General features: G+C 44.2%; 1 protein-coding gene across 1 annotated transcript; it reads left to right on the top strand.

Moving 5' to 3' along the window:
* The first annotated feature begins 215 nt into the window (after positions 1-215).
* Positions 216-25,453, top strand: Tsnax (translin associated factor X). The gene is made up of 6 exons (XM_026413059.2): positions 216-620; positions 811-915; positions 6,743-6,857; positions 8,524-8,654; positions 19,324-19,451; positions 23,693-25,453. The coding sequence occupies exons 1-6, from the start codon at positions 605-607 to the stop codon at positions 24,068-24,070; spliced, it is 873 nt and encodes a 290-aa protein (XP_026268844.1). The 5' UTR covers positions 216-604; the 3' UTR covers positions 24,071-25,453.

Raw genomic sequence — 25,453 nt, 5'->3', positions numbered from 1 at the left:
GCCCCGTGCAAGTGGCCGGCGGGCTCGGGGGTCGTCACGAGGGTGCAGCCAGCGGGCTGCGGGCCGGCCCGCGAAGGTCCTGCCCATCGCAGTCCCCAACCCGGCGGTGCCGCCGCCAGCCCTCGAGGGGGCGCCGTGTGGAGGTCTGAGGCTCACGCCCGGAGCCGTGACCAGAACACCCTACGCCTCAAGTCCTCGCAGAAGCTCGTCTCCCGAGGGCGACCGAGTGCGGGCCCAGGTACTTCGCCGGCGCCCGTCGGATTTCCGGGCTACAGTTGCACCTGCGCGCCGAGGTTGCGGGCACTGCGCGGAGGTCGGCTGCGCCGGGCGGTGGAGATGCTCCAGCGGCGGGGCCGGAAATGAGAGCGGCCGGGAGAGAGCCGGCGAGGACTCAGCACGCGCGCCGGAAGTGTGCATGGCCGTGGGAACGCCGGCGACGGAGCCGGAAGTGTGCGCGGCCGGGGAGCGCCGCGAGCGGGCTTCCGGTGTGCGTGGCCGTCACGCGTCGCGCGGTTTTCCCGCAGGCCCTTGTCCTGTCTTGTAGAGGGCGCGGGCGCCGTGCTGCGTCTGTAGTCTCCGCGCGTCCCAGCGAAGGCAGCCCGACATGAGCGGCAAAGAAGGTGGCGTCCCCGGAGGGCTCGGGCGCAGGCGCGGGCGCGGTGACCGTCGGGTCCCGGGCTGCGCCGCCATCCTATCGCAGCGGCCGCGCCCGCGCCCGCCGCCGGGAGGCCCGGGGATCCCGGGCGCGGGAGGCCGGGGCGGGAGGGCGCGGCGGCGCGAGTCCACCTAGCGCCCCTCTCTTCCGCACAGGCCCGGGCGGCTTCAGGAAGAGGAAGCACGACAACTTCCCGCACGGCCAGCGCAGAGAGGGCAAGGATGTGAGCGCGTCGTCGCCGGTGATGCTGGCCTTCAAGTGTAAGTGCCCCGGGCTGGCGGGCGGGGACCGGCCGCGGCGCGTCCGTGTGCACCTGCTTTCCTGGGCTGCCGCTGTGGGCACGCGGGTGGTTCTGCCTGGAAAGCCTGGAGTCTAGGCGTGACTCCAGGGCCCGCTGCCCCCACGCTGGCATGAGGGCACGAGTGAACGGCAGTGGGTACTGAGCACAGCACGGGCCTGGACGTTGCCCTGGGCCTGGTCGTGACTCCTCGGCTGGTTGCCTAGCATGTTCGTGTTCAGTGTGTGTTACTTTTGTTAACCAGTCTTTTGAAGGCAGACTGTTGTGACCTGACACAGGAAGGGACCATTGTTAGTGGATTACGTACGCGTATAGATCCATGGTCGCCTTGTTCTCAGCCTACTAAACTGGTCAGGTTTCTCCCCATTTTGAAGCCACAAGACACACCTTCTCTGCCCCCTCTGTCTGCTGACCTGTACTGCATAGTTTCTGTGGTTCAGTAACAAGGAAGGTATTCACCTGGCCGGTTCTGACTGGCAGTCATTGGAAGCTAGATTGGGGCTTGAGGGATTGAGCTGTTCACAGTATAAGCCTTCTGACTACAAGCAGCTCTCTGTTCCTGGCCATAGAGCTGCGGGAGTGTCCTTATGAATGGTACCTACTTTCCCTAAAGAGAATAAGGAAGAAACCATGGGTCCTTAACCTGCAAACCTCAGACATCACACATTGTCACTTTTACCACATTGTATTTGCTAGCAAGGCAGTTTTAAAACCACCTCATGTTTAAGGGGAAAGGAATTAGGTTTCATTTTTTAAAAGGGGAGAGTCACAGTATTTTGAGGCTAGCACAGTATCTACAGTGATCTCCAGTGATTCAAGAAAATTAGCTGTAACTGAACAGAGAGCATACTGATACAGCTACATACTTGGGGAGAAACTAGCAAGTCTAGTGTTCTGCACTTCACATTCCCATATAGCACTAGCTACTTCTGGTATGTTTTGCATTTCTGCCTGCTTTGGAGCACATAGTTCTTCAGCTTGGAGTTGCTCCTAACTCAGTGCCTTCATTGCCTATTTGGTGAATCATGATTTTCTCTGAGATCTGGTTCAAGTAGCTTGTTGGTGGTAAACATGTTAATTATCCATCCCCCCAGTGAAGAGACGGTTATTGATATCTCTTAGCTAAATCTAATATATATATTTGCTATAGCACAATTACATCTTATTTATTTGTTTTATCTCTGATACTGGTCTGAGCTCCTTGAGGATAACAACTGTATCTTAACTAATTTTATATTCACCACATCCAGCTCACAGTGAGCCTTGAAGTTTTCATAATATAGTGTATGATTAAATAATAAGTGTCTATTACCTTGAAATATTAGATGAAATCTTCGCCTAATTTCATCTTAGTAATAAAAGCTGCTTATAAAAATTATAATTGAGGTCCTGGCCAGCTACTAACTTGGCTAATAGTTTATTTAAGTTCTTGCTTTTTAATTCTTGGCAGAACACATCTGTCGATTCCCTATAAGCCAGGCAACTTCCTGGGTCTTTGGAGTGAAAATGCTTCTGAAATAAGGTCATTAATGAGAAAAGTAAGTGGTTTATGGGCATTTCAATGATGATGCTTGAGAATTTGGAAAGTTGATACTTGAAATTTGCCGAGTAGTTCTGAAATACTCTCAGTCACATAAAAATAGACCTTTGTGAGGTGATGGGTGTGCTCCTTGGCACGAGGATGTCACGGTGTCCATGTGTACCAGCATCAGGTTGTATGCTGTATGTATTCATGATCATTTTTTGGTGCTAGGGATTAAACCCAGGGCCTTGTGCATGCTGGAAAAGTGCTCTGCCGCTGAGCTATCCCCAGCCTGTGTGCACAATTTTGATGTGTCAGTTACAGCTTGGTGAAGCCATGATGACAGGAAGACAAGCAAAGAACAGGAAAAAGTCATCAATGTGAAAAAAGGCATTTATTTTCTGGAGATATACATATTGTATGTGAAAAGCTATTTTATCTTATGGATGACAATTAAAGTTAATTTTTGTAAGCAGTTTGTGTCATTTTATGATCACATTTCATGTTCATGAAGGTGGGCATGTCTTTATATTTTGCACAAAATGCTCATTGTGAGCCTCCTTTGTGAGAGAACCCAAATAAGGCATGTCTGCAATTTAAGAATATTTTGGTTTCTAGTAGAACCTTTGATTTCCATGTAATTTAGAAATAAGGTGATTTTGTCCTCTTCATTTTTGTAAATAATTGCTTTGTGCATATTAACAGTATTTTTAAGTGCAGTTTTTGCCTTCTAGCCATTTTGTATTCTAAGCAAATTAAAATATTCTCCTTCTCCAAGATTGCCATGTGTCCTTGTAAACATTACAGATCTGTGGGAGGAGGTTTCAGCAGAGGTCTTTTTTTTTTTTTTCCTTTTAAGTTGTGATGAACACAATAACTTTGTATTATTTATATGTGGTGCTGAGGATGGAAAACAGTGCCTCACACATGCCAGGCAAGTGCTCTACCACTGAGCCCCAGCCCCAGCCCCAGCCCCAGCCCCAGCCCCAGGAAGGTCTTCAATGAGAACACTATCTTACAGAGAAAATGTGATGAGATGATGTGGTTGGTTAAACTTAAACCCAAGGTGCTTCAGGAAATACTTTGCTGTCAAAGGTACAAAACTTACTTCATTAAAAGGAGTCATTAGATGAATATTTTACTACTGTTGATGCATAAGAGTAAAGAAACTTAAAATCTTATTTTACAATATCAATTTTATTTTTTAAATATTTTTTAGTTGCCAATGGATCGTGCTGCTTTTCTGCAGGTAGCAGGACATGAGGGAAGGCCGTGCAGCACATTGAACAGTGCTTTAGAACTGATTTGTATCAGTAACTCTAATGAATAGTTATAGTTTGAATTCCAGCAGCATAATGTCCATTTAGAAAGGCTGCTATTCACAGTTACAGGGTAGGACAGTTCATTGCGTGCTGGAGTTAGTGCTCAGAGGGCAGGTGGGTTTGTAGTATCTTTTCACAAATTTTGTTTATGGGAAATAGCATTCCACTGGCAGGTGGTGGATTCATTTCAAACTGTAGATGTGTTCTTGTCCAGCATGTTGTACTACGGTGACTTTAGCTAGCAAGTCAAGTGTTTTTCAACATCTGTCTCTGGGCCTTCACCGATGTCCTGTGCTCTGAGGATGCGGTGGTGAGGATAGAGCTCTTGCCTTCATGAATGAACCAGTTAACACACTGATAAGTAGACAATATAATGTTAGCTGGTGAAACATAAATGCTGGGAAATAAGGGACCAGCAAAGCATGGTCAGGGTCTAGAGAGGAAGCGAGAAGGGGCAGCTGCCATTCACGCATCCGCTGGCATCTGAGTGATGAAGTGTGGATCATGAGGTGGTCAGTGGGAATGGTGTTACAGAGTGGCAGCAGTGTGAATCAGGAGTAGCAGGAAAGCAGTATGCAGGCCAGGGAGGGTGTGATTTCACTATTTGAATATCTTGGATTCTACGCATTACTTTTCCTGCAGGTGATCTTAATATGTCTAGAGACTCCTGGTGTTGGACTGTTTTAGTTAATGTTATTTATATATGTGTATTTTCTGTGTAGTATAATAAAATGAGCTTTTTTCTTTATTCTAGAAAAGGTAAAACATTTTCTTTCAATTAAATTAACCTTTTTCTCCATTGTAAGTATACCCAGTGCCACAGATGGGGTCTTTTAAAAAGTAATAAAAAGGGGCTGGGGATGTGGCTCAAGCGGTAGCGCGCTGGCCTGCCATGCGTGCGGCTTGGGTTCGATCCTCAGCACCATGTACAAACAAAGATGTTGTGTCCACCGAAAACTAAAAAATAAATAAATATTTAAAAAAAATAAATAAAAAAAATAAAAAGTAATAAAAATAATTTTGTTACTTGGTATAAATTTTAGTAAAGAAAACATCTTGAGACTGAAACAGCAGTTAATGGTGAAGAGTTGATTATTTTAAGAAGCTTAAAAAACACTTTGTATTTGATAGTATTATATTAGTTTTTTTTGTAAATAAAGGCAATTAGAATAAAAATCTTTTTTTTTTGAATTTTTAATATTTATTTTTTAGTTGGCGGACACAACATCTTTGTTGTTATGTGGTGCTGAGGATCGAACCCGGGCCGCACACATGCCAGGCGAGCGCCCTACTGCTTGAGCCACATCCCCAGCCCCTAGAATAAAAATCTTTCCTAATATTTGTCAAAAGCAATTTGAGCAGAAGAAATGAAAACTTATTAGTTTAAAAGCAATTATATTTCACCAGTATAAACAGAAATTCCCTTCAGTAGTGCCTTTAGCAGTAATTGCTCATACAGGATCAGGAAAAACAGGATAGGAGTCAGAGTGGTCACATACAAGCAAAGGATGTTTGGGGCGAGACGTTTTAGAGATTGTGCAATGCCTTGTTCTATAATCACGAAGGAAAAGAGGAGTGAAAGTGGGGAAGGAGACTCTCGTGGTTACATAGTGTTGTGGGGACTCTGGTCTCTTCACAGTGACAGAATGAATCATCAGACTGTAAATTAACTGGATACCACAGCTGCTTTCAGTCTCCCTTGTTCTGGGAACTCTTACTTTCTAGTTTTCTCCTTGGTTCTCCTCTTCCTAGATTGATTGGTCGATTTCTTTCTTTTTCTTTTAAGTATTTTTTTAGTTGTAGATGGGACACAAAATCTTTATAATTTATTTATTTATTTATTTATATGTGGTGCTGAGGATCGAACCCAGGGCCTCACACATGCAAGATAAGCGCTCAACCACTGAGCTACAGCCCTAGCCCCGGATTGATTTCTTTCTTTCCATTTTTTTTTTTTTTTTTTAAAGTGTGGTGCTGGGGGTTGAACACAGGGTCTTGCACATGCTAGGCAGACACTCCATCAGTGGGCTGTGTCCCAGCCCCCTCTTTATAGATTTCTCTTCTCTTTTTTTTTAAATATTGTTTTTAGTTGTAGGTGGACACAATATCTTTATTTTATTTATTTATCTTTATGTGGGGCTGAGGATGAAACCCCGTCCTCGCATGTGCTATCCAAGTGCTCTACCACTGAGCCCCAGCCTCAGCCCCTCTTTCTAGGTTTCTCACATCCTGTGTTGTCTGACTCAGTTCTCAGCTGGTCTTTGCTGAATACTGTATGGTTTAGCTCTGAAGTTAAAATAAAACCAATTCACATAATGATTGTGAATTTTCAATCTTTTTTTCCCTCTTTATTTCTTGAAAATAGTATTTTTTCAAGTACATTTGGTTTGAATGCAGTATAGTAACAAGGTGAAATAATGTGCATTTTAGGTTCACATGGTTTATTTATTTTTTTAATTTTTAAAAATATTTTATTTTTTAGTTGTAGTTGGTCACAATATCTTTATTTTATTTTTATGTGGTTCTGAGGCTCGAACCCTGTGCTCTGGCGCTGAGCCACAAGCCCAGCCCCCAGGTTCACATGATTTATAATAAATTGACTGGGGTGTTACTAGATACTTATGTGTGATAGTCATATTTTTAGCTTTTAAGGAACCAAGGTTTGGTTCACAAAGCTCCTTTCATCTTCATTTTAGTCCACCAGTGCTGCTTTAATGCAGTTCATGAGCTCTGTTAGCCTCAGGGATTCAGGAATGGTGTGTTTCTGTGCCTCCTTGTCATGTACAGAAAGGTATTTGGAGGACAGTGTCCTGCCTCCTGGTTTGAGACTAAGTGACTGCATGTTCTGCTCATGTTCCTTGTCAAGTGAAGGCAGGTGGCTTCGACCACTGCTGCATGAGGGCTTGAGTGAGCGCCCGCCTGCTTACGGTCAACTGTGTTTTCAGCGTTTCAGCAGGAGCTGGATGCACGGCATGACAAGTATGAGAGGCTGGTGAAACTCAGCCGGGACATAACCGTTGAAAGTAAAAGAACCATTTTTCTCCTCCATAGGATTACAAGGTGCGTAAGCCTGTTTAAAATTTGTTACAGTTGGATACAGTTACATATGTTTTTTATATCTCAATGAATAGTTACTTGCTGTCAGATGTGGTGTCTTTGGAATATATTGGGATCAGAGAGTATTAGCAAGTACATTTTAAAACTAAATGTTTTGTTAAAAATAGGTGGGGAAAATTCTTGATTTTGGAGCAGCCAGGGATTTTCTGTTTTATGAAGATCAATCATTCAGATATAGCTATTTGGGAAAATAAAATTTGGATTATTTATTAGAGCCTAATACATTCAAATTTTACTTTATTAATAGGTGTGAAAATTTAATATTAAATAAATGTTAAGGTATGGTCATTCTCATTTGTTTCCAACTCATTGCACTCTTTCAGTTGTTAAAGTTGTTCTTTTACCTTCATACTGTTAACTGTAGTGTATACACTGCTGTTTTATTCTACCTGTTGTAGCACATGGTACTGTCAACTGCTTGTCTTTGAAAGCTCTTCTTTGTTTGACTTTTCTATTATTGTCTTCCTTTAGGACTTTACGTTCTTTTTTGGTACCAAAGATTGAACTCAAGGGTGCTTAATCACTGAGCCACATCCTCAGCCCTTTTTTGAGACAGGGTCTTGCTAAGTTGCTGAGGCTGACCTTGAACTTATGATCCTTCTGCCTCAGCCTCCCGAACTATGAAAGGTGTGCGCGACTGCGCCCAGCTTACTATGTTCTTGTTCTAGGCAGACTGTCTGTATTTGATGTCTTTGCTGAAAGTAAAGAAACCACCTTAGAGTAGCTTAAACAGAGCAGGGAAGTGCGCGACAGTGATTACGCAGATGCTGCTGTGTGTCTCCCAGTTTTCACTGTTGCCACTTCCTTTGCTTCATACTTCATTTGGCCAGCTTCCTTTGCTTCTCTGTTCCATGTGGGGTAGAAGGTGCCTGCCCTAAAGCCCCCAGCTTATATGTCTGGGTCCTGTTCCAAAAGAGATTCTAGTTGCAAATTCTAGATGCCACTCCAGAGGGATAGCTGTGATTGATATTCTACTGTGTATCTTATCAAGCATTAGGTAAGGCCAACTGTGATAGCCTTTTGTTATCAAAAGCATTATTGAGATATTCCTTCACTAACTTAAAACTTTTTTTTGCATGATACTGGGAATCAAACCCAGTGTCTTGCAGTGCTCCATTCCTGAGCCATATCCCCAACCCTAACTTAAAACTGGGCGTTGAGTCCAGGGGTTACTCTATTATTGAACTACATCCCTAGCCATTTTTATTTATTTTCTTTAGACAGAGGGTCCTTAAGCTGCTGAGGCTGCAATTCTCCTCCTGAGCCTCCTGAGTAGCTGGGATTACAGGCATGCACCACCATTTAGAACTTTTAAGATAAGTCTCTAATACTCTAATTTTTATTCCATTAACTGGAAGCAGATATGCCATACCTATTCATTGAATGTGGCAGTTAATCTTTTTCTTACCTGTCTAAAATCAATTTTTGTACCTAGTAGTATATTACAACATTTTCCATCCTATTAATAAAATATAATTGTAGATAAGGGTTAGAAGTATCCAAATACATAAATATTTAGTCCCAGTTAATTCATATTTGGATGATTTTGGTTTTTCATTATTAAAGCATTTGGCTGAAGTTCTAAAAGTTTCCAATATCTTAATTATAGTGCTCCTGATATGGAAGAAATACTCACTGAATCAGAAGTTAAATTGGATGGTGTCAGACAAAAAATATTGCAGGTAGCCCAGGAGCTGTCAGGAGAAGACATGCATCAGTTCCACCGAGCCATCACCACAGGTGAGTCTGCCTTCACCTCAGTGGCAGCTGTGTTTTAGAAAAAATGCTACATGATTTATGTGTGAGTTGCATGAATTTTAATTGATATCTGGTAAAATCACATTGGCTGTTTAAAAAAAAACAAGGTCTTTTGGGTAATGTGAAGACAATCTGAAAACATTCAGTTGGCTTTATTTTTCTGACTATGTAACAATAGTTTCTGACTGATCTAATAAGATAATTGAAAATATAAAGATAGTAGAATGAACTTTCTTGGTTTTATTCAGTAGACAGGGCACATCTCATTTCTCACTAAAGGAAAGTCACGGTGATTCTCAGTTTGTACTTTGGTAATTCATGGAGGAGAGTTTGTCCCTCAGCCAGATGAACCCAAACGTCTCCCACTGTGACTCCATCTGGGAGCCTGGGGATAGGGTTGGGTTTTATCTGTTTATTTTAAAGAATTTTAGTGCTCACCGCTGTCCCATGAGTTGAATGAATGTTCAGAATTCTCATTCCTTTCTCTGTCCTCTTCTGAACTCAAGTCCATTGCTGAGAGAGGTGCTATGCCAACCGGGTGTACCCAGGACTTGCAGCAGGGTTGGGACACGTGCTCACTTGCCGTCTGCTCAGAGTGTGTCTAGTTTTAGCACTTGTTTATCAGAAATGATGAATTGTCTTTCAGCTTTGGTGGCAGATGGTGGCTGTGTGTGCAGTGGGGTCTTGGAGGTGAGCTACACTGTTGGAGACTAAAATGAAAGCTCAGGTCTGCGAGGAGTTGTCGCAGCCATTCCCAGAGGAGTTAAGGACCCAATTCTGTCATTTGTTAGTTCGTATCAGGGGCTTATTTGTTTTTAAATAATAGCCAACAATAATGAGCATGGTTTAATGCATTCAGTTTGTGTTGTCAGAAGGCACCACCTCAGATAAGACGGATTTCACTGGGGTGAGAAGTCCAAAGATGTTGGTGGGAAGGTGAGGGGAAAGCTAAGCCCAGCTTCTAGCAGAAAATATCTGAGCTATTTTCATGACCTGGTTCGGGAAAGAGTTCAGAATGACAGAATACAGCACCTGTTAAAGAACAGTGGATCAATTGAATATCATTAAAATTAAGGCGTTCTATTTCTCCAAAGTCATTAATAAGGAAGTGAAAAAGCAAGCTGAAACATGAGAGAAGACATTTAAAATACACGTTTGGATAAAGATTCTTATAAATCATCAAAAAGAAAAATATTGTAAAAATGAAGAAAAAACTTGGACAGAGGCTACCCTCCCCACCTAAATAAAGACCGTCCAAATGGCTGATGTGCATATGAGAAGGTGCTCTTGTCCTGATTGACTGCATAACACAGAAGTAGGACCACAGTGAGCTCCCCTTGCCCCCAGCGTGGCCCAGTTACAGAGATGAGCAGTGACTTAAAGGATGAGCTGGCGGCATCTGGACCTGAGCCTACGTTGCACACCACGTAAGACATGAAGAGGCCCGTAGCAGCTCTTGTCATAATGCCTGAATTGAACAGTGACCACAGTGTCTGTCAGTAGGAAAGTAGATATGTGAGTGATATAGTTTTATGAAATCTACTATAAGCAATAAAAATGGCAAATACCTGCAGCAGTGTCACAGGAATCTCATGGTCACTGGGCAAAATAAGCAGGCCAGAAGAGCACTTGCAGTGTCTTTCTTCTTAGGTGATGTGTGAGTGCAGGCAGGTTTGATGTGGGAGACAGAAGGGAGGACAGTGGTTTCCAGGAAATGGAGTAGCTGGCAGAGTAGTTGACTAGGGGCATGAGGGAACCTCCTGAGGTGATGGGAATGTTTTACATTTTGATCTGGGTGGTTACATAGATAAACACACGTGAAGATTCATTTATTGACTTTGTAGTGCATAGGTAAACTGCACCTCATTTTTTCTTAAAACCAAGAAAAGCTGGTGTTGACACACGAGTTCTTTGCTCCTTTACCAAGGGGGCTCTTTGCATTGGGGACCACATGGGCAGTGCCTCCCTTTCTGGCAGTGCTGTGGTACAGGTGTGGTGTGCTCAGTGGAAGAGCCATGCATTCTTAGGGGTGGTGTTCTCTGTCAAAACCTCTGGTGGCTTCCCTTGGCCCTCATTCCTGGCTGGTGGTGGGCGGAGTTGTTGGCCATCTCTGCCTCACACTCTTGTACTCCACCTTTGTTCCTCCTAGTGGAGGTGCCGTGGGGAGAAGGTAAATTGGAACTCTGTCCAAAGTGCCCTGCAGGCTGCAGTTGGGTATGGATCTTGTCAGAGATGAGGCAGGAGCAGTGTGTTTGTACCTGAGTGCCGTGCTCTCAAGAGAGACCTGGTGAGTTATGGCCACCTCACCTCCCACAGCTAGAGCGCCACCTGGAGCAGTGGAAAGGTAGCCGGTCTCAGCAGAAGCTGTGGTGGGTGTGCACGTGAAATCCTGAGAGACACTGGTTGATGGGGTTGGTGCTGGGGAGCCAGGTTTCCAGAAAGACTTTGATTGAAGTGGCGGCACAGCCTGTCTCACTGCATCACAGTGAACAGAGTCCCAGTTGCAGGTCTCTGGAGCTTCCTGTTGGCTTAAGTGACTGAAGGTGGGTTTGAAGAGCTCTGTGTTCCTGGCATTGTTTCCTTCACATCATGCAGGAAACCTGTCGTGCAAAAACTTAATGGCAACATATAAAAGCTGACCACAGTTGTCCCCACTTGTCAGTTTGATCTGTCCTTAAAACTTGTATCTTTGCTTGGTGCAGTGGCACATGCCTGTGATCCCAGCCACTCAGGAGGCTGAGGTGGGAGAATCGCAAGTTCAGAGCCAGCCTCAGAACTTGGGGAAGCCCTTAGCAACATAGCTGAGACCGTGTCTCAAAATAAAATCTAAAAGGCTGGGGATGTGGCTTAGTAGTTTAGTACCCTGACTTTAATCCCTGGTAGCATACACACACACACACACACACATACACACACTCTTGTGTATCTTTATAAAAGCTTGTGTGTTTTCATCACAGTGTTGGTGTTGCAGATGTGAGAAGTGATGTCATTTTTCATGTGTGGATCAAGCTTCCAGGTTTCTTACCAGGTTATGGCTAGGCTCTGTTCTGCACTATTCCCCAGGCACCGAGTGGGACATTTGAGATTTGGCCCATTGGCTCTACTTGGCATGTCCTTCACTAAACTCACAGGTGAGGGGTGGAGAAAGAGTGCCAGCATCCAGGGCCACATGCATAACCACTCCAAAGACATCTTGCACCTCTGCGGTGTGGCCTGCCTTGGTTGCCAGTGGTGTTTCTCAGATTGGGAGGGAGTGGGATGAGCACAGCTGCTCTAGACTTCTGCTCACTGGGTCACTGAGGATGCTCGTGCATACCATATAGTCTGTTTTAGGCCCTTGTTGGAGTTTTCTTTGAGAATAACCTACTCGTGGATTTTAAAAAGTAGGGATTTGATTCCTTATAGCCCATTTTGCTGCAGAAAGTCCTTAAAGTTATTTCAATTGAAGCAATAAAGGTTTTTAAAGTTAAGGAATAAAACAGCCAAAGAGTATCCAGGACTTAAAAAATTTTCTGACACTTATTTAATAAAATTGACTATTTACTATTAGAGTATGTTAACAATAAGGTGCTTATGAAATGCCTGCTGCTTGTCATTGTTTGTCTTGGTGTTACTCCAAGTAGTTGTTCTTTTGACTTGGAGATAAAACAGTTCTGGCATTGAACTAAAAGAGTTCTATGCCTATTAAGTATAGTGGCACACAGGCCATTTCCTAAGGGGTATTGTGGAGTTCAGACATGAGTATCCTTGTATTGAACAAGAGCAAAACCGAAGGTCTGTTCCCAACACATTGCTTTCTTTCCTTTTAATTGATTGGTAGTACTGGGGATTGAACCCACGGTACTCTGCCACCAAACTCTGTCCCTAGCCTTTTTAAAATTTGTACTGGGTACCTGACCCAGGGGTGCTTTACTATTGAGCTGTACCCCCACACCACCATGGTTTTTATTTTTTTGATTCATTAAGTTGCCCAGGCTGGCCTAAGACTGCCTCCCAAGTAGCTGGGAGTGCAGGCGTGTGCCACCGCACCGAGCTTGTTGGAGTGGCTTAAAAAATTAAGCCACTATTTTTATATTCATGATTTCTTTCAATTCTTGCAGTACCCCTAAATTATTTTTACCATTTTACAAGTTAAGAAATCGAGGCTCACAGAAGTTATGCCCAAGGTAATAAGCCACCAAGGGTGTCCTTGGTGTCTCTGAGTGGATTCAGTTTACCTCTTGACTTTAGAATCTAGTCCTAGTAAGGGCTTCTGTCTTGCTTACCCCAGATATTAAGGTTCTCTTTATAAACCAGCATATGTTAATTGTTTTCTTTTTTCATACCACCAAACAACTTACACTGTTTCTTCATTGTCTTCCTCTCCCTTATTGGAATGTAGACTCAAATCTCTGCAAAGGTTTTATTTTTGTATGTACTTGTAAATGTTGAAAGAATGAAGAATAAAACTATTTTTTTAAAAGACTCGGGGCTGGGGATGTGGCTCAAGCGGTAGCGTGCTCGCCTGGCATGCGTGCGGCCCGGGTTCGATACTCAGCACCACATACAAAGATGTTGTGTCCGCGGAAAACTAAAAATAAATAAATAAATATTTAAAAAAAAAAATAAAAAAAAAAAGACCCTTTCCCCCCCCCAACCATATCCTTTATCTGATGGTTTGCTTTTGTGAGTTTTTAATTTTACTGTTGTTTTTTCTAAAAGAAAATGTTTCCAGGAGCTATTTCTTAAACACAGTAGCTGGAATTGATCAATATAAATGTATCACACTTAATCCAAGTATTTTCCAATAAGTTCTGAAGTCCATTATAGTCATACAGAGAAATATGATAGTTTCAGTATATTAGCAAAACTGGGAAGGCATACTAGAAAACAAAGTAGGGTGTGAATATCTGTATCTGTTTAAGAGAAGTGCCAGAGACCTTGGTGAGTTAAGGTAAAGCCAAGTGGGGACACAAATGACTGGCCGGTGGCATCCTGGTAGCTTGCCAAGGTGGAAGTGACTTCCTTCTCTTTTCAATGTGGGCTGTGCAGTAGTGGTGCTGAGCGTGCTCTGCCCATTTGGTCATTCAGGGATGCGGCTGTCCAGCTTCTACTGTCATCAGTGTCAGAACCACCAGGGCGTCAGCACAGGACTGAGGCTGGGGAAGGAGGAGAGTGGAGGGAGGTACTGAGGGTTTCTGGGGCAACTGTGGACCTGCAGGAGGGACTTTGGCCACTTCCTATGTGCCAGTGTCACAGCCACACCCTACTGCAGAGGAGAGCAGGAAATAAGGTCTCTCTGTACCAAGGAGAACAAGAGACGTTAGATGACTAGTATTTTTCTCTGCCCGGTGTGGTAATTTTGGATCGTTTTGATTTAGTGGAAAATTTGGGTATATGCCTATTCCTAGATTTTAAACTTTTTGTGGAGATTTTCATTTTATTTGAGAGTATTCAGCTAATTTGTAAGTGATTTTATAATTCAAAGGGTGGTGGAGGACATCAGCTCCCACCCTGGAGGTGTTTCAAACCTCTTTATACCTCTGAACATTTCTGTTGCTTTCCTGGGGCTCTCTGGAGCTCAGGTCTCACTTGGTAAGGATGGGTCTTCTCATTGTTTTGGGGCTAGTGCACCAGGTCAGAGAGGCCCACCCTTCTCCTCACAAGACTCTCCTCCATCACGCTGTGGTGGAGCACACAACAGTGTGCTGCCACATCATCTGCCATTGCCCCAAGTCCTAGCAACTACTAATTTCCTTTCTGTCTATATGAATTTCTCCTCTGTAAATATAGTTAAGCAACATGTGGCCTTTTGAGTTGGGCTGCTTTCAGGTAGCATCATGTTTTCAAGGCTGTCTGTATCTTGGCATATGTCGGGACTTCCTGTACATGTCCCCCACACTGGTTGTTCGCAATCTGTTACCAGAGGGTACCACGTTGACTCACCTGCTCAGTTTCCCTTTTGGTGCCTGTGAGTGGCACTGCTGTTACCATCCTGCAAGCCTTCATGTGGACACCTGCTTTCCCTCCTCTCAGGCACAGCCCAGGGCAGGACACTGAGTCCTGTGGAAAACAGTTTCTAGAAAGCATCATAAGCTTGTGAATGAAGTTGAGATGTGAGGTTGCAATTTATTACAAAGCCTGTCTCGCCTGTTTACTTTTATATGTTTTGTTTGTTTGTTTGTTTGTTTGTTTTGCTGGCACTGGGGATAGAACCAGGGCCTCTCATATGGCCAATCAAGCACCCCACCACAGAGCTACACCCCAGCCCTTGCATTTGGTTTTTGATGGAGAACTGGGCTGAATGTATATTGCTTAAGATGTAATATAAGAATGAGAGGGGTTGAGGTTGTAGCTCTGGCAGAGTGCTTGCCTAGCATGTGCAAGGCACTGGGTTCGATCCTTAGCACCACATACAAATTAAAATAAAGGCAGTTTGTCCATCTACAACTACAAAAAAAAAAAAAAAAGAATGAGCAAAGATAATTGGAAGCCTTTTATTGAGTTTCCCTGTATATGTTCCAATAGGGAAACAAGGAGAAAAATAAATTACATGAAGTCAGCCTCCAGACGTCCCTCTTACTGGAAGTTGATTCTGTAAATAATTCTGATTGGATTTTATCCAAGGTAAAGGCAAAGGGAAGGCATTGTTTGATGACATGTGGCAGTAGGCTGAGAATTTTCACCTTGGGGATTATATGCTGAACATAACGGATGTCCTTGTCATCAAGTTGAAGCACAGCTTGTCTAAACATCCTTTTACCTACTTGTGATCAAAATGCCGTTCGGTGTTTTGGGCCAGTTGTCCTTGAACTTTCTCAGTGATACAACATGAAACCTAATTTCTGTGGAACAGAATTGGCCACCTTACTTCTGAAGTGACTTTTGTCAAACATATCCTGAATGTCCCAATGACAACTTAACATGACCTCAGGAAAACCTGAGACCTAACATCAGATAGCTACCCATGTCTGACAGAGAGTGGCACCACAGATACATTTTGGGTCCTCTCATTCTGCATGACTTTTTCCCAATGAATAAATCAGGACTTCTGATTCTGAGTTTTCTCTGTAAGAATATATTTTTTTAAATGGACTCAAATCCAAAATAACTATAAGTCAAATACAACTGTTTAGATAGTTCCAAATATTTGTGGTCCTGGGGATAGAACCCAGGGCCTCATGCCTGCTAGATAAGCACTCTGCTTATCTAGCATTGGGGAAAGTTGTAGTGGAAATTCAGTGGGAAAAGGTGAGAACAGTGCGCTTGTTTATGTGGAGCTGCATGTAAAGCAAGTAAAACCGGGGAAGGCATGAGCGTTTGAATTACAGCCCTTTTCACCTGACTTCAGGCCTCAGCTGTCTTTATGAAGAAAGGACTGACTGTCGGTAATGCAGCCAAGCGAGGTTCCATGGGCACTGAAAGCAGCCTAGGACTTGTTGTGCACGTCTTATTTTTATTGTTAGCAGTTTTATCCAGGGCTTCTGGGTAAAGATCCATGAAACTTAACAGCAGGGGCTTGAGCGGGTGCTTGCCCCCTGTCCACGGCAGCATTCTTCAAAAGCTGGAAGTGACCCGAACCCACCTGAGTGAGGGTGGACAGAGAGGCAGAATGTGGCCTATGCATACCATTGAGTGTTTCTTCACCTCACAGAGGAAGGTTGTTCTGACTCTTGATGCCCATGGATGAGACTTAAGGACTTTAAGCTAAGTGAAATGACAGTCACAGGACAGATACTGTGGTTCCCCTTATGCCAGGTCTGTAGTCAAAACCAGGACAGAAAGACCGGTAGTTGCTGGTATCCAAGGAGGGAAAAACGGGAGATGCTGCTTAAAAGAAGATTCCAATTTTGCAAGATGAGGGGGTTCTGGAGGGGCTGGGGACGTAGTGCAGTGATAGAGTGTTGCCTGACATGCACAGGCCCTGGGTTGCCCCAGCAGCCTCCACCCCACACAAGGTGAGACGGTGATGGTGTGTACACTATTAGGGATGTATTTATTACCACTGACATGTACAATTAAAAATGGTTAAGATTTTTTTTTTTTTTTTTGGTGGGACTGATCATTGAACCCAGGGGTGCTTTAACGCTGAGCCACACCTCCAGTCCTTTTTATCTTTTGAGACAGGGCCTCTTTAGGTTGCAGAGGCTGGCCTTTAACTTATGATCCTTCTGCCTCTGGGATTATAGTTGTGTGCCACCATGCCTGGCAATAATGAAACTAATTCTAAAAACAAAATCAAAAGGATTCTAATCATCATTGTTCTCTAAGCAGGGTGACAGAATTCATTTTATGGTGAGTAATCATTGCTTGCTAAATTGCCGTTTTGCTTACAGAGACCAGTAGGGAGAAGGTGTGTCTAATCTGGACCCCTGGGCTCAGTGAAAGGCTGAGATTCTGCCTTCCCAGGTCATCTGTGGCATACAAGGACATTCTTCTTGGGTCTGTGTCACTTGGTTGAACAGAACCTTTTAAGGAATTTGTGGACATGCAAGAGGAGGAAGGGAGCTGAGCTGGGGGTAGGCACCGTGAGTTAGAGTGCCTTGCGTAGTTGAGGAGGAGTCAGTTCAGTGACAGGTGGAGCCACGCTCGCCTTTCACCACCACCGTCCAGATGCCTGGCAAGAACAGCTTAGAGGAAGAGTTTATTTTGGCTCATGGTTCAGAACACTTAAGTCCTGTGGTCAGGGCCTCCTCTGCCCTTGGCCTGAGGAGAGGCAGAGCACTAGGTGGTAGGGCGGGGGCAGAGGACAGCTGCTGGGCTCTTGACCAGCCAGGTGGAATTCCCAAGGGCAGGCCCCAGTGCCTTTCTCTTCTAATCATGCCCCACCTGCCTGCAGTCACCACCTAGTGAGTCCAGATCACTAATCCATTAACTGGATTAATCCACTGATGGGATTACAGCTCTCAGTCCATTCCTTCCACTTGCTACATATCCCAGCACATGGACTTCTGGGGAACGTTCCTAAATCTAGGTTCCTAGATCTAGACTGTAACAGAATAAGCCAATAATCAGTCAAAAAGCAAACTAGCAGCTGGGCACGATGGCACATGCCTATAATTTGAGCAGCTCAGGAGGCTGAGGCAGGAGGATTGCAAGTTCAAAGCCACCTGAGCAATTTAGCGAGGCACTAGGCCTCAGTGAGACCCTGTCTCTAAATAAAATATTAAAAATGGACTGGAGATGTGACTCAGTCGATAAGCACCCCTGGTTCAATACCCAGGAACCCCCCCACCAAATTAATTTGTAGGTAGTAAAATTGAGTGGAACCAACCTCCTGGCTTGGAGCTCCGTGTGAATACTGTGCAGCAGGCGCCGTGGTCTCTGCTCTGGCAGTGGGAGTGTTACGAGTTGCTCTTCCTACTGAAATGTTTGTTTTAAAGTCCATCTTAGTGAAGCTACATTATGTGGCAATCAAACAAGATTTCTATCTGCTTCTGCAACATGGTGCTCCCGAGTGATACAAAAGAATAATATTGTATTGCTAAAAATGTTGGTGGTCTTAGAAATAGCTATGTGTGAAGTAATGTCAAGTTCAGCAGGGTAGACAGTATGGGGAGGGGTCCAGCTTTTTTTCTACCATGTGACTTTTTTCTGAAGTTAATATCACTTCATAAAACATTCGTGCCACTTTAAGAAAACTGGACCAAAAAAACCAAAGGCTGAATGTTTTCTTTGATGTGTGGATGCTGATCCATAATGGGAATGGGGGTGGGGGGCATGGGAGCAATGGAGGAACTTTAGATAGGGCAAAAGGGAGGAAGGGGAAGGGAGGGGCATGGGTAGGAAAGATGGTGGAACAAGATGGACATCATTACCCTAGGTACACATATGAAGACACCAATGGTATGACTCTGCTTCCTGTATCACTAGAGACATGAAAAATTGTGCTGTGTATGTGTACTCTGAATTGAAATGCATTCTAATTAAGTAAATCTAAAATTTAAAAAAAGAAAAAGAAAAAAACACTGGACCAAGAAAACTTGACCTCATAAATTGTTCTATTCCGCAGTGGCTTGACATGACCAGATCAGGACCAATACTTGGTGATACTCATTAGATGATTGCTTTTTGAAGGTCAGATATAGCATGTCAGACTTTAGGGGACATGATTAAAGCAGTGCAGGCAGGACCCTCTGTAACCACTCAAGAAGAGCCCAAGGTGCAGTGCCTGTGATGGGGTCCCCTCTGTGAGCTGGGTCCCGGCAGCACCTGGTATCAGTCGTCCACAGTGGTGCCAGCACCCCTCCACCCTCTGCAGAACTTCACCTCCCAGAGTGAACCTGTGCTCCTACTGCGTTTTGTAGGTTTTCATAACAGGCGTATTCCTAGTTATTAAGTGTTCTTCCACAACATAATTTTACAATACCCCGTTTTTTAAAAATGGATGTCTTCATTTAGTTGTGTTTCTATGTCTGCTCTGTGCAAGGCACTGGGGACGCAGTGGGGACAGCACTAGAGCACATGCCTTGCTCCAGCTAGCTAACCATGAGAGCCGGGGTGGTCAGCCCCATTAGGCTTGGTACAAAGGCCTGGGAAAAAGTGTGCACCGCCTTCACCAGCACAGGCCTGGTGGACTCTGCTGTGGAGATGGGTGGTCGGGGGAAGTCTCCGACTGTGACAGTTCTATACGTTTAGTTTCCCTTAGTGATTGTTTTTGTTTGTTTTTCAGGACTTCAGGAATATGTGGAAGCTGTCTCTTTTCAACACTTCATCAAAACACGGTCATTAATCAGTATGGATGAAATTAATAAAGAGTTGGTATTTACAACAGAAGACAGTGGAAAAGAAAACAAGACTGTGAGAACTTAAAATATTTCTTATTTGTATAGTATACTTAATGGCTTAATGGTCATAGGGGATGGACTAGCTCCATGTGGAGAAGATTGAGATGGGGCATGATCCATGTGATTTCAGATTCTCAGCCAGGGAACTAGGGCTTTTAAATGTTCTAGTTAGGGATAGAAGAGGAACAGCTTGGGGTACATTGGGAAAAGAAACAATTTTCTGCCCAAAGCAAACACTGTTATTAGTTCTTTTATTAACCTTGTGAGATAAGAATTATCACCTCATTTTACAGAGAAGGAATTAGGCTTTTAAAGAATAGCTAACAAGAAGTCACACAACAAGTCAGGCATGGTGGCTTGCTTCTGTGATCCCTTCGGGAAGATTGCAAGTTCAAAGCCAGCCTCAGCAACTTAGCAAGATCCTAAGTAACTTAGTGAGACCCTGTCCAAAATTTAAAAATAAATAAATAATACAAAAGGACAGGGGTGTAGCTTAGTGGTTATGTCCTGGGTTTAATCCCCAGGACCAAAAAAAGCCACACAGCCAAGAGGCAGCACTAAGATTTGAAACCAGGCATTTTGCATCCAATCCTCTGCCAAGTCTCTCTGCCATGGCTTCTCAAAGTGAGCTGCAGTGGCCCCTTGTGCTAGGTGCTGCCTCAGAGCCTTGTTGGAGAGGCTTTGACTTGAAGCTTTGTAGTGAGGCCATTTACATACTCCGTACCCGAGGGATCCAGTAAAGTCGTTGTTGCATAGTGAGAGCTCTGAATCACTTAGATCATGATGCTTATGTCTGAATTTATGTAGCTCTTGTGAATTAACTTTTTGCAGGTAGATTTTTTTAAAAAAATATTTTGTTTTAGTTGTAGTTGGACACAATACCTTTATCTTATTTTTATGAGGTGCTAAGGATTGAACCCAGCACCCCGCATGAACTAGGCAGGCGCTCTGCTGCTGAGCCACAACCCCAGTCCCTGCAGGTAGATTTTTTAAACAAGCACTCTTTCTTTTTTCTTTCTGGATTTTAGGATAGAAAGAACACTGAGGCAACAGGGTGAGCCCTTTTTCTTTTTGTTTGTTTTGGTTATGTCTGACAGTAGAATGTATTGTGACATATTATATATACATGAGTGGAACTTCCTGTTCTTCTAGTTTTACTTGATGTGGAATTACACTGGTCATGTATTCATATATGAACATAGGAAAGTTATGTCCAACTCATTCTAGTCTCTTTCCTATTCCTATCCCACTCCCTTCTCTTCATTCCCCTTTGTCTAATCCAAAGGACTTCTATGAGCCAACATCCACACGTCAGAACATTTGGCCTTGGCTTTTGGGATTGGCTTATTTCACTTAGCATGATATTCTCCACTTTCATCCATTTACCAGCAAATGCCATAATTTTATTCTTTTTTAAGGCAGAGTAATATTCCATTGTGCATACCATATTTTCTATATCTGTTCATCTGTTGAAAGGCACCTAGGTTGGTTCCATAGCTTAGCTATTGTGAATTGAGCTGCTATAAACATTGACCTGGCTGTGTCACTGTAGTATACTGATTTTAAGTCTTTTGGATATGAACTGAGGAGTGAGATAACAGGGTCAAATGGTGGTTCTATTCCAAGTTTTCTGAGTAATCTCCATACTGCTTTTCAGAGTGGTTGCACCAATTTGCAGTTCCACAAGGAGGGCCGTTTTGAATGATGTATCTTTTGACATAAAATTCTGATAAAAATTTTTTCCTTTTTTTTGCCTTTTTCCCCTCCTTTTATTATTTTTAGCACCAGAGAGTCAGGATAGGCAGGTGGGAGGTGGAAGGAGCTGCAGGCGTAGACTTCCTGTAGGTCAGCTGGAAGCTAGTCTGACACACGGGCCCATGTGGCATGACTGCCAGGCCTTGAAGGCCCCATGGCCTGCTCTGCGCTGCGCTGTGCTGCAGTGGGTGATGCCGACTGAGGAGCTCCGCTGAGGCTCCTGCCTGCTGGCGAAGGGTGGTGAGCTGCCGTGAGAATCGAGCGACCCACTTGACCCTGCTTCTTAGCCACCCGGGATTGCCACAGCCCCTTCCGCTCCCTCCTCCCCAGACGGGAGTGTCCAGGGAAGCAGACAGACTGGGAGCAGAGCGCTTGCCGTGCCAGGATTCGGTGCCAGGTGGTTTTAGGTCATGGTGCTGTGTCGTCATATGCACTGTCAGGTTGCTGAGCCACGTTCCTAAATGGCATTTCCTTTTAATGTTGAGGGTGTTTGGTGCTGAGATTTGATAGGGCAAATGTTGTGCTCTGGTTTGCCTCCTGAGGATATTGTCAAACTGACTTAATTTAAAAATTACAAAGTCTCAAGCATACAGAACAGTACAGAGTAGAAAAAAAAGTGAGGGCCCTGTCCCACAAGCTGGACTCAGTGGTTGTTAGCATTGTGACATATTTACTTTTTCTAAATGTTTTTAATTAAGCCGTTATAAAGCAAATTAGCAATACCATGGTATTTCACCCTAAATACTATAGTATCCATCTTGAAAAACTGTACTTTAAATTGCTTTTTTTCACTAATAAATTTCAGGAAGATATTGCTGCCAATTTGTTAGTTGAAGTTTGTTAATTTTTAAATCATGCTTCTTTCTCTAAAATCAACTTATTTATAACCTCCATATCATGGTAGAAACAAAGAACTAATGTTTTCCTTAAGTTCATTTTTATGAATGGCTTTGTTTTAGTTGTAGTTGGACATAATACCTTTATTTTATTTTATTTTATTTATTTTATTTTTTTTAAAGAGAGAGTGAGAGAGGAGAGAGAGAGAGAGAATTTTTTTTTTTTAATATTTATTTTTTAGTTCTCGGCGGACACAACATCTTTGTTGGTATGTGGTGCTGAGGATCGAACCCGGGCCGCACGCATGCCAGGCGAGCGCGCTACTGCTTGAGCCACATCCCCAGCCCCTATTTTATTTTTATGAGGTGCTAAGGATTGAACCCAGTAAAGTAAATGCACTCATCTCCACCCCCCTACCCCACACAACCTGCTTTTCTAAAAAGTGCCAGTCTCTGATAGCAACATGGCAGGTATTCATGATGTGGTTTTAAAGGCTTTGGAATGCACTCATCTCTGAAGAATAGTGCGCTAGTTCATCAGGTTATATAAGTACAGTTCTTACCTGCCCACCTGTGCGGTTCCTGCTTCCTGCCGTCTCGGCTGTAGTTGCACCGTCACCTAGCCAGGGCTCGTAGAGTTTAGTCTGACGTCACCACTACAGAGGTGACCCGGAATGATGTGGAGAGAGGGTTTGCACGTGGATGATCGCTGCCAGCACTGAGTGTGTACTTGTGTTGGAGCATTGTGCTGAGAATGGGGTCAGTGCTGTCTCATTTAATCCATAAAATAACCTCTGAGAGGGTCCTGTTATCCATATTACAGATGAGGAGACTGAGGTTTTAGATAAGATAATTTGCCAGGTGCAGCAAGGTGCTGGAAGAGGTGGGAGGAGATGCTTCGAGGTCCTTGGAAGTGTCAACCTCAAAGCAAGAGGGACCCCTGACCTGGAGAAGGGAGGGCGGAGCACCTGGGGGTGCAGTGAGGCTCTGTCTGCAGGAGAGGCGATGCCAGGGAGTAGGCAGCTGTACTGACACCAAGAGGCTTGGGGTAGAGTGGGTTGCTCAGGGGAGTTGAAGGTTGGAGGAATGTTTAAGGAGGCTGCAGAGGGAACCGCCAAGGAGCGCTGAAAGAACTGGTGAGTAATTCCTAGTGGAACACACTCCATGTGGTTATGATCGCTGCACTCATCCTCCTGAGTAAAGGGTCCACGGGTAGGTTTTAGTATTGATTCCAGGTTCTGATTTCATAGGCCGAGTTCAGGAAGGACGCAGGAGTGTGAGGGAGCCCGGGTGCTGCAGTGAGAGGCCTCCAGTCATGGTGGTTAATGCTGAGTGGAGAGGAGCCGCCTGGCTTGGGAAGGCTGCATAATTGTCAGTTGAATGGCGATTTTCGTGCTGCCAGGTCATGAGGCCATGTTGAAGAACACTTCCCTCTGTCTAGTGAAGCTGGAGGCAGTTGGTCTTCCTGGGGCAGTATGAGTCTCAGAGTACCCTAGTCACTAGGCCTCTAGTCACTCCTCCCCTGGGCTCGGGCGGGTTCCTCTTCCCCTGCACAGGCTCTGCGTTCCTCTTGGACGCAGTGGACTGGGTGGCTGGGTTCCCGTGTATGCGCTCTCCAGTGAGCTTTCTTTGTGTGCATTGCTTTCTGTTTTTTGTTTTCTAGCCCTCCTTGGATGCACAAGATAAGCATCTTGTCACTTGGAAACTGAAAGTCACCCCTGTGGATTATCTTCTGGGAGTGGCTGATCTAACTGGAGAATTGATGCGGATGTGTATTAACAGTGTGGGGAACGGGGACATCGACACCCCCTTTGAAGTGAGCCAGTTTTTGCGCCAGGTGTATGACGGTTTCTCCTTCATTGGCAACACTGGGCCTTACGAGGTCTCCAAGAAGCTGTACACCCTGAAACAGAGTCTGGCCAAAGTGGAGAACGCTTGTTACGCCCTGAAGGTCCGGGGCTCCGAGATCCCAAAGCATATGCTGGCAGACGTGTTCTCGGTGAAGACAGAAATGCCTGATCAGGAGGAGGGCATCTCCTAGAGCAGCATCCCTGGCTGATTCTGAGAGACCAGTTTCTAAGACTGTCACTTAGCATTTCACTGGACTTTGCTGTGGCATTGTTTTCAGTTGTGTGTCTTCTAAGTTGTACGCACACTGTACATATAGTTTTCAGCTGAGGCCCTCTTGTCATTCGTGCAAGTGTGGGCACAAGTGTTTGCATGTGTGCCTGTTTGAGGTCTCTGCTGGCTGACCTTCACCATTTATCTGTGCTAGGTGAACGTGCTATGTATTGCTTTTTCTGCGGTACCTCTTTTAATGTTCTTGGTGTGAATGTTGCGGTTATCATTTTTAGTGGCAGCAATTGTAAGTTGGTGGTTTTGTTTTAGATAGAAAAGATTTCTTAGTTGCACTTCTGAACTTCCACACCTCCAAAACTGGCTCCATCCATGGAGCAAGGAGTAAAAACTAATAATCTGTCAACATTTTAAAATTATAAGTTCTGAGGTATTTTTGTAAGAATTCGTATAAAGTTCTGGCGAATTTTAGGCCATTTTGAGTTTATAGCCTTCCAGAAAAAATGGACAAATGTCCAGATATTAGTATCTTCACTGTTTTGTTTTCTGCAGGGCTGAGGATGGAACCCAGGGTTGTCGTGACAGGCCTGCGTTCCACCACTGAGCTACATCTCCAGCCCCTCCTCATTTTTTTTCCTTTTGTTGTAGAAGATATGATGAGGAATTGGAGCTAACATTTTAATGTTTTCAGCGGTTAAGCTGAATTATGTATGTGTATGTAACTAATAAGCTTTTAGTGAGTATTTAGCGGGATTTTCCCCCTTGCCATTATTAGAGGCATGCTTGAAGGCTTTCCTGTTCTAGCATCTATTAGAAATTACACTTAGGTAATTGCAATGAAATATCGAAACACTTGAGTTGAACCCAACCTTTAGAGTTGTCCAGTGGCATTGGTAAAGTTGCCAAAGAAGATGTGTGGTGCACAGTTGGGCCCCTGAGATGGCGGTGTGGTCTCCGGTGCTCCTCAGAGGGGGAGCGGCCCTGTGGGTGAAGGGACTGGAGCAGGAAACCAGCTTTCCCAGACCAGCTGGCTTAAGATCTAGTCACTGGGTTTTGTTTTTGGAAAGGTCATCTCCGCTGGTAAGAACTAATCCTTGACAGTGTCACTTTTTGAACAGTGTCACTTAAGAGGATGGAAGTCAGGGACCTGGTGCAAAAGCTGCTGCGAGGTGGGTGGTCCTGTGCCGAAGCACCGTCCTGCACCGGGGCATCACTCTATGGGATTAGCCCCTGTGCACTTTCTTGTTACTTCTGCCATTTGAATTTAAATAAAAATAAAGTGGTAATGGATTGATAAATGTTTTACAGATGTTTAAGTCTTTTGAATAAAATAAGGAAATTAAGCTCA

Source organism: Urocitellus parryii, chromosome 9, assembly GCF_045843805.1.
Source record: "Urocitellus parryii isolate mUroPar1 chromosome 9, mUroPar1.hap1, whole genome shotgun sequence".
Classification (NCBI taxonomy): Eukaryota; Metazoa; Chordata; class Mammalia; order Rodentia; family Sciuridae; genus Urocitellus; species Urocitellus parryii.
Note: the sequence above shows the minus strand (reverse complement) of the source record. Positions and strands in the feature narration are given on the sequence as shown.